Genomic DNA, 15,431 nt, shown 5'->3' on the forward strand with positions numbered 1-15,431 from the left:
ATATATATATATATATATATATATATATATATATATATATATATGAAGGATTGTGATGATAACATGTGACACTCCTAATGAGTAGGAATGAAGGACATTTTGGTTCTTATAAATAAGAGTGAAAATGACATGTGGCACCCCTTTTGTTTTTTTTAAGAATACAACAAAAAATTCTAGTACAAAAAAATCTAGCATAAAAAATCTAGAACAAAAAAAATCTAAGCACAAAAAATTTAGTACAAAAAAATAAAGCACAAAAAAATGTAGTACAAAAAAATATAGCACAAAAAATCTAGTACAAAAAAATATAGCACGAAAAAAATCAGCAAAAAAATGCAGTAAAAAATCCAGCACAAAAAAAATGAGAAAAAAAATTTAAGACAAAAAATTCAGCATAAAAAATTTAACACAAAAATATAGTACAAAAATCCAGCACAAAAAAATATTATACAACATAGAAATACAACACATTTTAGTGGGTTTTTTTAGTCTTCATAATTTATATAGCAATATGGTACTCAATTTAAAGATAAAAAACGCTCGATTTTACGGTGAAATTTTTATAAAAAAATAATATCGTATAAAAAGTTATGAACGTTTAAAAAATGGGGGTGGAATATGCATGTGCCTTGCATGTGGAGAGAGAAAGTCCGTAAGTAGGATTTTCCCAAGATACCCTTGAACTCTTTCTTTCTCCTACACTTTAATCTTAATCATTGATTTGAAAAATGAATGGTTAAGATTTCTTCTCATCCTACTTAGGTAAAATAAACTTTTTATTTGATCTTACCCATATATATATATATATATAGTGTGAGGTTCATTGGGGAACACTAAAAAAGTGGGGAACAGTGGGGAACCGACTCAAACGAACTCCGATTGGACTCATTCTAGCAGCGTTGGAACCGTTTCGTCGAACCCTAACTAGGATCTCTTAACCCTAAACCCTAAATCATAACCCCTAAACCCTAAATATATTAGGGTTTGGCTTTTAGGGTTTAGCTTTAGGGTTTAGCCTTAGGATTTAGCTTTAGGGTTTAGAGTTTAGCTTTAGGGTTTAGATTTAGATTTAGCCTTTAGGGTTTAGTTTTTAAGGTTTATAGTTTAGATCTTACGGTTTAGCTTAGGTTTTAGCCTTATTTTTTAGCTTTAGGGTTTAGAGTTTAGGAGTTAGGATTTAGGGTTTATGGTTAAGAGATCTTAGTTAGGGTTCGACGAGCCGGTTCCAACGCCGCTGGAATGAGTCCAATCGGAGTTCGTTTGAGCCCGTTCCCCGCTGTTCCCCACTTTTTTAGTGTTACCCAATGAACCTTCCCCTATATATATATATATTACCATGTCATTTGTAAGTACTAAGTTTAAATAATCATAAATAATTCATCTAATAAATTTTAGGCAAATTAGAAATAAATAATCCCACCTAAGTCAATTTGGCCGATAATAATTCCAAGTTAGCTATTGGCCGAATAATCCGTACTGTTCAATTTTTTTTTTTTTTTTTTTGTAAAATAGTCCGTCGTTAAAATAGCTTTACGGAGTTAATTAAGTTTTTTTTCCGAATTACAAACCGATGTTTTAGAGCTTTTGATCAGAACGAGGATACATGTCGATTGATATAAAACTTACCTCGAAATTGTGCACGAAATGGCTTGAATTTTGTTAATTGGAAGTGTAAACACCCGAATTGAAGCACCGTTTTCGTGGGTTGGGGCAATATTTCGAGGTAAGTTTTACATCAATCGACTTATATTCTCTTTCTGATCAAAAGCCCTAAAACATCGGTTTGTAATTCGGAAAAAGACTTAACTCCGTTAAGCTATTTTAACGACGAACTATTTTACAAAAAAATTGATCAGTTTGAATTATTATCGGCCAATAACTGACTTGGGATTATTATCCGCGAAATTGAGTTAGGTGAGATTATTTATTTTCAATTCACCCAAATTTTAATAAACTAAAATTTATAATAATTTTATATGGAACATTATTTTATCCAAAATGATCATATTTGTAACAATAAAAATTAGTTATATCTGTAAAAAGAATAAAAATAGTTTTATAATTTATTTAATTTCCTCATTACAAATAATTTACAATCTAAATGTGAAATTTGTTATCAAATCATATAACTTATTATGTACTGGTAAAATCAGAATATATAATCGTGGTATAATATTTTGAATAATTTGTATTTTATTTTGATTTTCTAAACTAATATATCATGTATAATTATCAAATAAATCCATACAATATCTCAAAATTCCCAAAATTTCCACAATTTAATGTAATATGCCAATGATCAGTTTGATAAGTTCAATTTCACAAAGACATGATTATAGATTAAAAATCCCAAATTAAAATGCATAAGAACCCTACTTTCACAATAATTCAATTTTTTTTTAATTCGTTTGCCCTCTTTCACATAAATGGATAGTTGGCTTTTGTAGAGTATTGAATACTAAATGAAAAGGACTCAAGAATCAACGGATTTGGATATATCATTAGATAAAGTTACGAGCTTTAGCTTGATCTTGTCATGAATTCTTTGGTTATATTGGATGTGAACTGAAATTGAGGGTGGGGAATTATGTGAAAAAGGTGTAAGGAATCAAATTGTATCGAATTTATAACTTGAAGCTGTCGAATTGGACTAGGAATCTATCGAATTCTTGAAGGTGTTAATGAAATTTTAATTTTGGTTTTAATGGACTAGCTATGAGATGAAATTGAACGACTAAATGATGGGGATTTAATCTCGCCATAATTCTTAGTTGAATGAGACCACAAGGGAGTTGAATGGTCCAGTATTCGCCGAGATATGATCTAGTCGGGTTTGGGTTTGGTTTGGACGCGACTAGGTAGAAGGGAAATGGGAGGAAGGCACATGGGGGGGGGGTGTTGTAGGGCGAGTGGGGGTCCGGCTTGGGGACGCGTGGCCCGAGTGTGAGTTTGATTAATTGACAATTTTGACCCCTCTAGTCCTTTAATTACATTATCATTAATTTCTAACTTCGTTATGCTTTTTCTTTTATAAAAACTAACGCAACTAACTTAATTTCATATATAAAATTAATATTTTTAATCCATGTTTAACTAAATTAAAACGTAACATAACTAAAATATAAAATATTATAAAAATTCCATTTTTCATTAATTTCACTTAGGATTCGGTTTACAAAACGAGTCAGGTTCTAGGATCTGTTTTTGACGGATGTTATACATATTACAAATACACCTGTAAAAAAATTAGAGCGGCGTTTTAAATTATTTTACACCATTGTATAAACTTGTTGGCATAAGCATTTTCCCCCACTGTATGGGTTTTTTTACACTAGTATAAATCAACAATTTTTTTCGAAAAAGTTGATTTATTTAGGATTTTTGGTAAAAAAAGATTTTTGATAAACCTTTATTTTCGTCGAATTTTCTAAATTCTTATAACTTATCAGAATTTTCGATTTACCTAACACACACACACACTCTCTCTCTTTCTCTCTCTCTATAGAGAGAGAGAAGTCGACCTTCCAAGAAGTATGGAATGTATTTTTTTTTCTTGGTAGAAAAAAGTAGGCCAATAGAAAAACTATTACAAAGTATATTTAATATAATAAAATAAAAACACAATAACAAGAGCCTATATAAACATGGTAAACTTGGAATGAACTACACATTAATTCCATTCTCACATCCTTTCTAAATGGCGGAAGTAAAACTTTCTTTTAGTTTTGTTGTAGTGTTGTATGTGTTCATGGCTGCACGTTTATATATGTTACACCAACAACAATAGGTCTTCAGGTTCCCATGAGAATGTTGAGGTTCAAAAGCTTTTAAATAGTTTAAACAAACCTGCGGTCAAATCCATTAAGGTATGTTACCATTCTTTTCTTTCTTAATTTCATCATTCTTCTTGTCACATGTTAAGGAATTGATTTGTGTATGCATTGCATTGTGACTAGAGCTCCGATGGTGATATAATGGATTGTGTTCGTATCTCTGATCAACCGGCTTTTGATCATCCCTTGCTCAAAAACCACACTATCAAGGTTTGCTTATATTTTTTTACATATATGCATTTATATTTATGTTAATTTAATTATAGTTATGAATAATTATAGATGAGGCCAATTTATCATCCAAACCCCGTAGATGACAACAAAGTGTCATCCCTGGTGAATGCTACAGCGGATAGACATTCATCATCATCAATTACTCAATTGTGGCGTTCAAATGGAAAATGTCCAAAAGGGACTATCCCCATAAGAAGAACAAAGAGAGAGGACATACTAAGAGCTAGTTCGGTCGACAGTTATGGAAAGAAGAAGAGTTTTATAGGTAAATCAAGTTTCATTGATGTTGAACTTGGTGTGACCGATGGACATGAGGTAAGCCTCTTTTAGCACTTTGTACCTTACAACTTGTTTCTTGCTCTTAATCACGTTATAATAATGAAGGGTTTTTTTTAGTATGCAGTTGCATCTACAAAGACTGGGCAGTTTTATGGATCAAAATCAGCACTAAATCTTTGGAATCCAAAAGTTCAAGAAAGTAATGAATTTAGTTTGACTCAAACGTGGGTAGTAGGAGGCACTTATGATACGGGTCTTAATACCATCGAAGCTGGTTGGCAGGTGAGTTCTACTTCATTTAAATTCTAGTACCAAACAAATAAAACACATTGTAAACTTTTCCTATATTCGAAACATGACAAAGACCCTTAATATAAATGTAATAAGTGATTAAAACTACGGGTGGAAATGATGATCCAGTCTTCAAGAAATGAATCGATTTATGAGTTCATTTGGGTCGACTCAAATTATATAAGACATCAAAGCATGTTACTCTTTTTAATCTTGTTAACTTAAAATCTGTCCGAATGAGTTAGCACCACTGCCTGCCATTATTTACCGCCACCACTTACTCGTGACACCTTGACGCAACGTCCATTGTTGCCTAGTTTGCGCCCCCGCTAGCCACTATAAAAACATAGCATGTGAACCCATTTGATACTTTTCTTAAGATGTTTCATTTCAGTTGAGCCCATTTTGGCATGAACTCATTTTGACAAGAAACTTTTTTAGAACAGTCTATATTTACTAGAACTCGTTTAACACAACCCACCAGTTTTGCCACATAGAACTAAAAAAAACAAAATCTTATATCTTTAAAGTTCCAGCAATGTCTTTGAAACAGGTGTATCAAAGGTTGTATGGAGATACTAAAACGAGGCTGTTCATCTACTGGACTGTAAGTTGATGTAAACTTATACATAATATTTCTCTTATATAAACAATAAGAGTAAGACCTTAGATTTTATATTATATTTACAACACGTATATTAAAAAAATATTATATGGTATTATTGTATTTTGAACAGAGTGATGGATATCAAAAAACTGGATGTTACAATCTTTGCTCCGGGTTTATTCAAACCAACAATAAGTATGCAATTGGAGGCAGTTTATCTCCTACTTCGGAAACAGATGGTACTCAACAAGAACTCACCATACTTATATGGAAGGTATTTCTTTAAATTTCTAATTATTAATCTCAAAACATTTTTTATCATCAAGGCGCGTATAAATTCTTAATTACCAGTTATAAGGTTTAACTTTCACATTTACAACTATTGAGGCGGGCAGAAAATATGATTTTTTTGAACCATTTTGACAGGACAACGCAGGGGGCGGGGATTGGTGGATGCAACTCAATGGAGAAACAATAGGGTATTGGCCATCCTCGTTGTTTACACACTTAAGGAAAAGTGCGTCAATGATACAATGGGGTGGAGAGATTATAAATACACGCTCACAAGGGCGTCATACAACTACCCAAATGGGCAGTGGTCAGTTCCCTAAACTATGGTATCGTAAAGCAAGTTATATAAGAAAGATTGAAACAGTTGATCAATCAAACGCTTTAAGGACCGCAGAAGTATCTACCTACCATGAGCAAAATTGCTATGATATTTTGACGCGCAACACTACTGATAACTTCTGGGGCACATACTTTTTCTATGGTGGACCTGGTCGAAACCCAAACTGCCCGTAAAAAAGTTGTAACATCCGGATTTTCAAGTTGTAACATCCGGATTTTCAATGTAATAAAAAATCACCCATAGCCATGGGTAAATGGTTAACCAATGGATCCATAATTATGTTTGACTTTTGATTAACTTGTCACACCCCCAAAATACCACCTAGGGATTGTCCCTGTTAGGTGTGTGACGTACCAATAACGAGCCACTAATTACATTGAACGCGTACAAGTTTCAAAATAAAATCCTTAGTTATTAATGTAAAATACCATCAACGAGTTTAAATGAAAACCAACATTTCCAGCGGAAGCAAATAATAAACCAATGTTAAACTGATTCAAAAACCAATGTATGATATCAATAGTTCAATCACATGAATCCCTCCAGTCGACCCATGACCACTCCAGCTACTCCAGACAGCAAGTTCCAATCCAAGACATCTAACGACCTACAAGCATGCAGACAAGTGTGTCAGACGACGCTGGTGAGTTCAATGTTTTGTTAACGCGTTTAGTTACCAGGTATGTGTATAAAACAGTTCAACAGTTCAATAATTCAATAATTCAATTTGATGTTGTTATTAACTCGATTACCGCAGATGGCTACAAGATGTATTTGCCCAACCCCAATGTCTCTATCAAAACATTGGTCATGCTTTAAGGTAATTAGTTCATGCCCGTCCTCCCCGGTACAGTGTGAGGGTGCCAAACCTAATAGCGCTATCAACTAATAACCTCGTTGCCTCCCCGGCAACTATCAGTAGATGTAAGGGGTCTTATATGATAGAAATGAGTAATAACAAACATCCCATTAACCCGACATTCCTCCCTGGAACATTACCCGTTATCCCTCCCCAGGATGCATGCTTGGAAAAGAGCAGTGAACTCACCTTTGGTTTGCTCAGTAAGATTAAGTATCTTGTTTATCAGTTGAACAAACACGCCCTAAAAGGGTTACCGATAACAGTCAGTTCTACGCACATATATACCACATGTTTTACGTACAACAAGTCACGTATTCCTTATTCACTTATCACACAGTCAAGATACATGTTGCACACACGTAAAGTTCAAGCCATAACACTCAATTAAATAGTCTCTAGTGTATACTTAGTTCATAAACCAATCCGTCACATAAATTCGTATATACAATTCACGCAACAGTTAATTTGTTGACACCAGAAAATGTGCAACGTACAAACTAGTGATCCATCTTTGACTCGCGCGGCCCATTAGTGATGTTGTGTGATCCCATTAACATACTGCTTCGTTTCTAACAGTGAACCCCATATGCCTAACTCAATTAATCGGTTCCCTATTTTGCAATTACGTGACAACATAACAATTTATCATACCAATTATCATTCTTCACATTATCAAACCGTAGCACCCAAATCAACCATATTATACACCCTAGTCACTGACTAACAATGATTACCCATAATCTTAATACCATAAGTCATAACCCAAATATCATATGGATCGGCCAACCCTAACCAGGTTTAACGTTAACATCATTAGTAGCGTATGATATTAACATCACCATTTATATAAGTCATTCGCAAACCACACTAATAAACATACACATACCAACAATACCCTACCCTACGCAACATAGTAGTAATTACAGCCGATCCATGAATATATATCATATACTTCACTATCATAATCTAGTGTATAAGCAGAATCATGATTCACAATTATTCAGTCACATACAAGATCATGTTTCACAATTACTAGCATGTTGAAATCAGTCCTAATACATATAATCACTAGCATATCTAAACATAACTTATGTAAAGTAACAACTCACATACCGATCAACTGCAATATACAAGTGACGCCTCACAAGTATAGGGTTACTTCGATTGGGGGGGGGAGTCTACCACTGCCATGTGCGACTAGAGAAGTCTAGGGTTTGGGGGTATGATTGTGTTATCATAATACGTAGATCATGTGTGTATATAAGCTAAGCCAAAGGCCGGCTCCTAATTAAATAACCACTTGGGCTCTACCAAGCCTAATTAAATTTAGTCATACATTGGTCCGAATTCCTGTTGTCATTTATTAAACACATGGGCTGAGAATCAATTTATTGTAATGCTATCGGACCGATTGATTATCACATGCAGTGGATCACTTTATCACGTGTAGCTGACTTCTTGATTAATTAACCAACACATGCAATACTTATAAGCTTGAAACACTTAATGGTCGACAACAGTCAATATAACCAAAATCTAATTGGACCGAGTACTGTAGTGGGCTTGACTATTTTGTGCAGACCATATAGTATAATAACTGGACCGTCCAACTCTGAATTCACAATTAATGATCACGTGATTGATAATGAGATATAATTGGGCCGCTCAAATAATTCACATGGACTGGATCAGATTTAAAGACATAATATTGAGTGAATTGGCTAAGTGTCGGATGGTGATTCGAGAGTTTACAATAGGCTAAGTGTCGGATGGTGATCCGACGATTGACACTTAACAATCAAACAAAGTGCTATGGATCGGATGTCAGTTCATTGGAACTGCCATTCGAGGATTGAGCCTTAAATCACAAGAACCAAGTTGCAGTGGATCGGATGGCAATCAAGATTGCTGCGGATTTTGCTCAGGTGCCACATCTTAACTAATTCAACTACCACATAAATTCTCAACAACTAATAAACATGTAACACATATTCTACACAATGAATTTTGCATGCTTCATTTATCAAATAAAATGAATATGAGTTTAAGGCACGATGAAACACCCCAAAATATTTTAAAGTAAAAAGGAGAAAATATCTACTCACTGTTTGCGAAGATAATCCATGAACGATATCGCGATAGAAAAAGAACAATCCGAATGAAATTACCCTAAAAAATACAATAACAAATCTTAAACAAACGAAAAGACATAAACAAGACTATGGACTTAGGTTCTTTTATTTAGAGACTTTTGTTTAAAACAATATTCGATATATAAATTCCTAACCAAAATAGATAAGTAAATACAAATGATGACATAAATACATAAATATGATTTGGATTAGGATTATTGTTTCAAGGAATAATAACATAAAATCATTTATTTTGTTATATTTTTATGAGTGCTAAATTTTGATAAATAATTTCTAAACATAACTAATAAATAAATATATGAATACTTAAACAAACAAATAAACATATAAGTCAATACATGAATAAATAAATATGATTTTTTATTGGAATTATTGTAAAGAAATAATATATATATATATATGTATATATATAGGGTAGGGTTCATGCGAGAACCACCTTTATTGCGAGAACCGCGAGAAGCAATGTGAACATAGGGCATTAGTGTAAATACATAACAAAAATTAAATTACATGTCCATCCTCCTCCTACTAGACTTCAAAGAACAATTAAATCATATTTTTCATTCAGTTCATGTTCGATCCTCCAACATCTCCAAAATTCTTCATCTCAGTTCACGTCTACACACCAAAATCTCCAAAATTCGTCATCTCAATCTTACCATTCATGGTGTATTCATCGTATAATCGAAATTAGGGCAATAAGAACAGAATCATCTATCATATATTCGTTATCTGCTTGAAATTAGGACAATAAGAACATAATCATCGAAGACTGTGACACAGTTAGGGAGAATCTGAAGAACAGACGTCCAACGGACTCGCGGTAATCTAGTTGTTGTCGGATTATTCAGTGTCGCTACACCATTTCGTGAATTTGTAACTTTATACTCCTTGTTTTGCACTTTTATATGATAACATGACGCTTAATCATCGATTTAGATTTTTATATGTTAATATGACGCTTAAATCGTTGTTTCATATCTGCACTAATGAAAATTGTTCGATATACATGATTTTTGAGAGATTAGAGGTGACTGTTGTGATAGAACTATATGTAATGTGGTATTTATGTGTTTTTTATGTAGTTTTATTACTGATTAATGTTAGATATGATTGGTAATAATACGAAATTTATTTGGTAAGGGTTAGGGTTTTTTTATTGAAGCAAACCTGTTGATAAGGTCAGCCGTGTTAATGCACATGTGCATAGTTATGCACATATGTATATTTTGAAAGATTAGGTTAATAAGGTCAATCATGTTGATGCAAATGTGTATAATTATGCACATGTGCATAATTTTCCAGAATAGGTTAATAAGGTCATTCATGTTGATGCACATATGCATAATTATGCTATGCACATGTGCACAGGCTGCTAGAATTTGTCAACAAGGTCATTTTTTTCGTTGTACATGTCACATGTTGTAACACCTGTCACGGCCCCCGACCCGGTTTGACCCGTTTCAGGAGCCGCGGGACAGAAATCCTGTGGTATTTAATTTGGGCGACAGCGGAAGTCTTTTTATTTAAAACATGATCTTTTATTATTAAAAACTGCACGTTACATAATTTAGGGATAAAACCCTGTAATTTACAATACGGTGATTTCAATGGAAATCTTTATTTTTCAAAACATGTTTCTTTATTTATTTACACTGAGCCACTTTTCTAAGCTGGTAGTGCTTCCTGGCACTTTTCTTTGCTCACAATAGATCACCTGAAACATGTTTGAAAAAGGTTTTGTCAGCGGGGAAATACTGAGTGAGTTCATTCAGGTTTTAGGAAATGACCCATAGTTATAAATTACAGCATAAGAGCGATTACAATGGTTCATATCTTATTTTTATCTGGTTTTCTGTCACAATGGTGACAAGTCACAATGGTGACGATGGTCATACCACTATTAGGTCAATGAACTCTAATAGTGACGTTCCTCCCTAGTAGGTCAATGAACCTAACTGGGAGAAATAGTAATGTGCACAATACCCCACTAACCAATAAATCAAGATATCCACGACTTAGTCCCTGTAATTATAACACTTTGAAAATAATTTGGAGTATTGTAAAACAGTTGATAAAAAGAGAATGACTCACATTGCAGATTTAACGAGCAAGATATAAGCCTACTGATTTACCTGTGATTAACCTAATTTAAATAATAATACACACAAACAAACGGGTTAGTAACTAATTCAGCAGTTACGTCAATTCACGAGATCAAACCCTCACATCGATTAACAAGTGCGATACTTAATAATTCAATCGGATTCACAACGAATAATAGAGCATAGTCCGAATTCGAACAACACTCAAATATTCAAGTCGAAATCACGATGAATAATCAAAGTATAAGCTCAATTTGAGCAGCACTCGGACAATCGTTGGATAGTTATAATCGATCGGACGTTGAATCGTAATAGCGATCGAGTTATTACCCTGATTGTGGCAGCACTTCGTGATCGGTGTGTGTGGTGAACGATATTCGCTATAACTCGATGGTTACAGAGAATTTGGACGTCGAATGAACAACAGAATTCAAGTCCCAGACCCCTGTATTTATAGCTAAATTTTGAACCTCCCGCGTGTCGCGACAGGATCACCCGTACCTGTCGCGTATCGCCTGGGATGTCAAACTAGCCTAGGGTAGGCTTGTCACTGGTATAGGCTTGATGAATCAGTTACCTCGAGAATTCTCAGCTTAGACAACGAATAATTGTTGATAATTATCAACTAGAGTTTACCCCCTTGAGTTTTAGGGGCCCTGATCCTAATTCCGATTGTTCTGGAAATTTTAGGGCTAATGCAGAATTACTTGGGTGTCTCAATTAGGGTTTTCTTATTGACTAATTATCATTCTAATTATTGATTTTAATGAGAGTTGTTACATCCTCCCCACCTTAAGAAAAATCTCGTCCTCGAGATTCACTGAAATAAATTAGGGTATTTTCGCTTCATCTCTGATTCCAGTTCCCAAGTGTACTCTGGTCCTCTTCTGGATTCCCATTTGACTTTCACTAGCACTAGTCGTTTGTGTTTTGAAAAACTTAATCTTCCGGTCTTCTATTTGTAAGGGTTTCTCTACGAATTTCAGTTTTTCATTTATCTCTACATCTTGAAGAGGTACTACCAGGGATTCGTCTGTGAGACATTTCTTGTGATTGGATACATGAACACATCATGTACTCCTACTAACTCTTCTGGTAGTTGTAAATAATAAGCTACTGGTCCTATTCGTTGGATTACTGGAAATGGTCCTACGTATCTTGGACTTAGCTTCTTAAATTCCTTTCCAAGGAAATACTTTCAATAGCATTTTGTCTCCAACTCGAACTCCTACGGTTCTTGTTTATTATTTGTATACTCTTCTAACCGTCTTCAGCTTTTCCTTCGTGATACTAAATATCACAGTCGTAGTCACCGAGGATTTCCTTTTCCTCATGTTTAATTCTTGTTGCTCAAATATGTATCTTAAATTCTTATGACCCGTATGGATAGTTTAACGCCCTAACACATTTTAACCAAAAGTCGCAGCGGAAAATACGAACTTAAAATTTTCTTTCATTATATTCATTCTAACATACTTAGAACTACATTATATCACTCTTTTACATTAAATACATTAATGCTTTCTATAAATTTATACAATCTGACATACTTATATTAAATTACGTGACCACGCACCCACACGTACAATCCACGACTTGACTCGATCTTCGACCGCTTACGCTTCGTGATGAGAATTCACAGTTCTGTACAACCTGCAGACACCACGTACAATCACATTATTAGTAACCGGTGTCATCATACATAAAATTTAAACATGCATAATTAGGCGTGGACATATCATGCTTTATCTTATGTTAGACCCTTCATCCATCATTTAAACCACCCGCATTGGATTTCGGTGTCTACCTTCAACTTCCATCACAAGTATACCTGCATTTCCATTTCATTCTCAATAGGAAAACGATTAGCATCATTAAATTTCATTCATACGAACATATCCGTGTATACACATAACAAGTCTCATTCAATTGTACATATAACTAAATTCCAATTCATGCATACATACCCTTTCTATCCGTACATGTACTTACAAATTTACATTCTACACATATTACTTGTAAATCCTAAACACACCCATCTATACATGTAAATTGTATACACATAATTCTCCATACTTACGTGTTCATAGTCATACTCTCCTATGAGTCCCAATTGCTTACTTACAATTATACCCACACCTACGTATATAACTACTTATTTCATCTTTATGCATAATATCATCACGTAAGATTCTTTCTTACCTATACTAAATAGAAACTAATTCTTAACTACTTTCGACTCATGTAAACTTACCTTATTACTTCCATTGTCTCATACTTTCTCACACGTTTCACAATAACCATCATACTACAATACATTTTACATCTAAAGTGTAAATCCGGGATTCACTTACCTTGCGCGCCCGTATTTGCGTTCGCTTATTTGATTGAGTCTTCGTAGCCCGTTAGCCTTCAACGCTCCCATCCATCTTGACATGATTCCTATACACTCATGTCATTACATTACATTCACATTCTTATTAGCATATATGCTTATACTTATGAACGACCATATCAAATTCACATCTAACACACGACCTACATAAAGCATACTCAACATCATTAATCCATTTAAACAAGCATAAAGCATACTCGACATCATCCCTACATAATCTTCACATGAACTATATATGTTTACCCATTACTTGCATACAATTTCACTTATTATTGTCTTTTAGACATTTCATCAAACACTTGGCGTGCGTACTACTTCCTAAGCATAATGTACAAGTGTTTTAAGCATGTTCTTCCTTATTTCATCTTATGAACTATCACATTCAAACAAAATCTCATAATCATAAATTTCACTTCAAGTTTAACTATCTTAGTCTATCATACAACACCTTATACAACACAAGATTACACTATAACATCTTCAAGTTCATCATGATCATCATCTTCACACTCATGCAATGGGTTTCATTCTAAATCACCCAATTACTTGAAATTATTCATAACACAAGTTCTATTTGGTGTTTCTAACACCTCTACATGCTTAATTTCATACAATTTCATGGATTGATCATAACCCACTTCAAACAAGATCACCAAATCTAAGTTTTAAGACATACCTTATGATCCCCTTGTGAAGGTGATCGTTAATTCATGCTCGGTTGTGAATTTAGGCTTCGTTTAGCCTTTCAATTTGGAGATTTTGATGGAGTTTAGGGTTTTGGCTCCATGGGAGCTTTCCCTGCTCGTTCATGAACACACACACGATGTGTGTGTATGTGTGTTTGTTGTTTTCTTTTAACACAACAACTTTCAAGTTGTTCACTTTGGTCCCTCATGTTTCGTTTTAATTAAATAAGGCTTCAACTCTTCCCTTACTACTAACGAGACCAATAATCAACTAGGTTAACTATTCCTAGTAAATCCTCATTTTTCAGGTTAACTTTTCTCATTAACGGTACCTTACCAGTTTCTTAATAGTAACCGGGTCTAAATTACCAAACCCGTTTTTGGGGGTGTTACAGATAGTAAACTTACTTCTTAAGGGAAAATTATGGCTACTAATTCTAAGTCATGAGTGGTATAGCTTTCTTCGTGCTTTTTCAATTGCCTTGATGCATACACAATTACCTTTTTGCGTTGCATTAACACACATCTAAATCTTAGCTTTGATGTATTACCATATACTTTAAAATCTTCTGTTCCTTCTAGTAAGGCTAGGATTGGAATATTTGTTAATTTATGCTAGAGGCTTCTTTTTGTTTAAGTTCTTATTTAGAATTAACTGTTTTAGCTTAGTTAAGGATATATCTATCTAAGAGAATCCTTAATAAACTGCCTATAGTATCTGGCTAAATTTACAAAATTCCTAATTTCCATTTAGGGATTGCGAAATCTTCCATTTTAGTAATTTGCTGCTATCTTAGCAGGATCTAAGTGAATACCTTCATGATTCATCATGTGACCTTACGTGGTTTATTTCATGTAATCATAAATACTTCTCCGGCGAGTGCCTGGATTTTCTATAAAGTTCTTATCACAGAGAATTCGAGCACGGTGGCTACTAACCAATCTACAACATCAAACTCGGCTAATTTCATAGGAATTAGATTGGCGAAGAATTCTATGACCTGAGAGTTCTATATTTTCCTTTTTGCCTATTTCGACTGTAAAGATTTTCCTAAGTTCGATTAATGATAAGTTAAGAGTTTGACAGAATGAAGTATTTATAGAACTTTGGTTTGCACCAGAGTCAGATAATACTTTTTGTGTAAACGTTGTAACCTAGGACGTACCGGCTATCACATCTGGAATGAGCTCTGCTTCCTGAGCAATCAATTGAAAGGCTCTTGCATTCCTTTTTGCTTCTTCTGCAGGTTTGGCTTTAGTTTTGGACAATTTGGCCTAAGATGTCCAGTTTCTCCACAGTTGTAACAAACTGAAAATTTCTTCCTCCTGCAGTCTTCTTCCTGATGCCCCAGAAT

The 15,431-nt window shown here is 34.1% G+C and overlaps 1 protein-coding gene and 1 long non-coding RNA gene across 3 annotated transcripts; one reads left to right on the top strand and one right to left on the bottom strand.

The window, feature by feature from the left end:
- The first annotated feature begins 3,705 nt into the window (after positions 1 to 3,705).
- Positions 3,706 to 6,166, top strand: LOC110894292. Its single transcript, XM_022141496.2, has 7 exons — positions 3,706 to 3,866; positions 3,957 to 4,043; positions 4,116 to 4,382; positions 4,464 to 4,628; positions 5,191 to 5,244; positions 5,375 to 5,518; positions 5,671 to 6,166. The coding sequence occupies exons 1-7, from the start codon at positions 3,741 to 3,743 to the stop codon at positions 6,046 to 6,048; spliced, it is 1,221 nt and encodes a 406-aa protein (XP_021997188.1). The 5' UTR covers positions 3,706 to 3,740; the 3' UTR covers positions 6,049 to 6,166.
- A 6,260-nt stretch (positions 6,167 to 12,426) lies between these two features.
- On the bottom strand, positions 12,427 to 14,152 carry LOC110896452. 2 transcript variants are annotated; one of them, XR_002567920.2, is made up of 3 exons: positions 14,067 to 14,152; positions 13,350 to 13,437; positions 12,427 to 12,648 (listed from the first exon to the last, which is right to left on the bottom strand). It is a non-coding gene; the product is annotated as an uncharacterized LOC110896452 (long non-coding RNA). The 2 variants fall into 2 exon arrangements; XR_002567921.2 differs by lacking the exon at positions 12,427 to 12,648 and adding an exon at positions 12,757 to 12,826.
- Positions 14,153 to 15,431: the final 1,279 nt, after the last annotated feature.

This window comes from Helianthus annuus, chromosome 12 (genome assembly GCF_002127325.2).
Source record: "Helianthus annuus cultivar XRQ/B chromosome 12, HanXRQr2.0-SUNRISE, whole genome shotgun sequence".
Classification (NCBI taxonomy): Eukaryota; Viridiplantae; Streptophyta; class Magnoliopsida; order Asterales; family Asteraceae; genus Helianthus; species Helianthus annuus.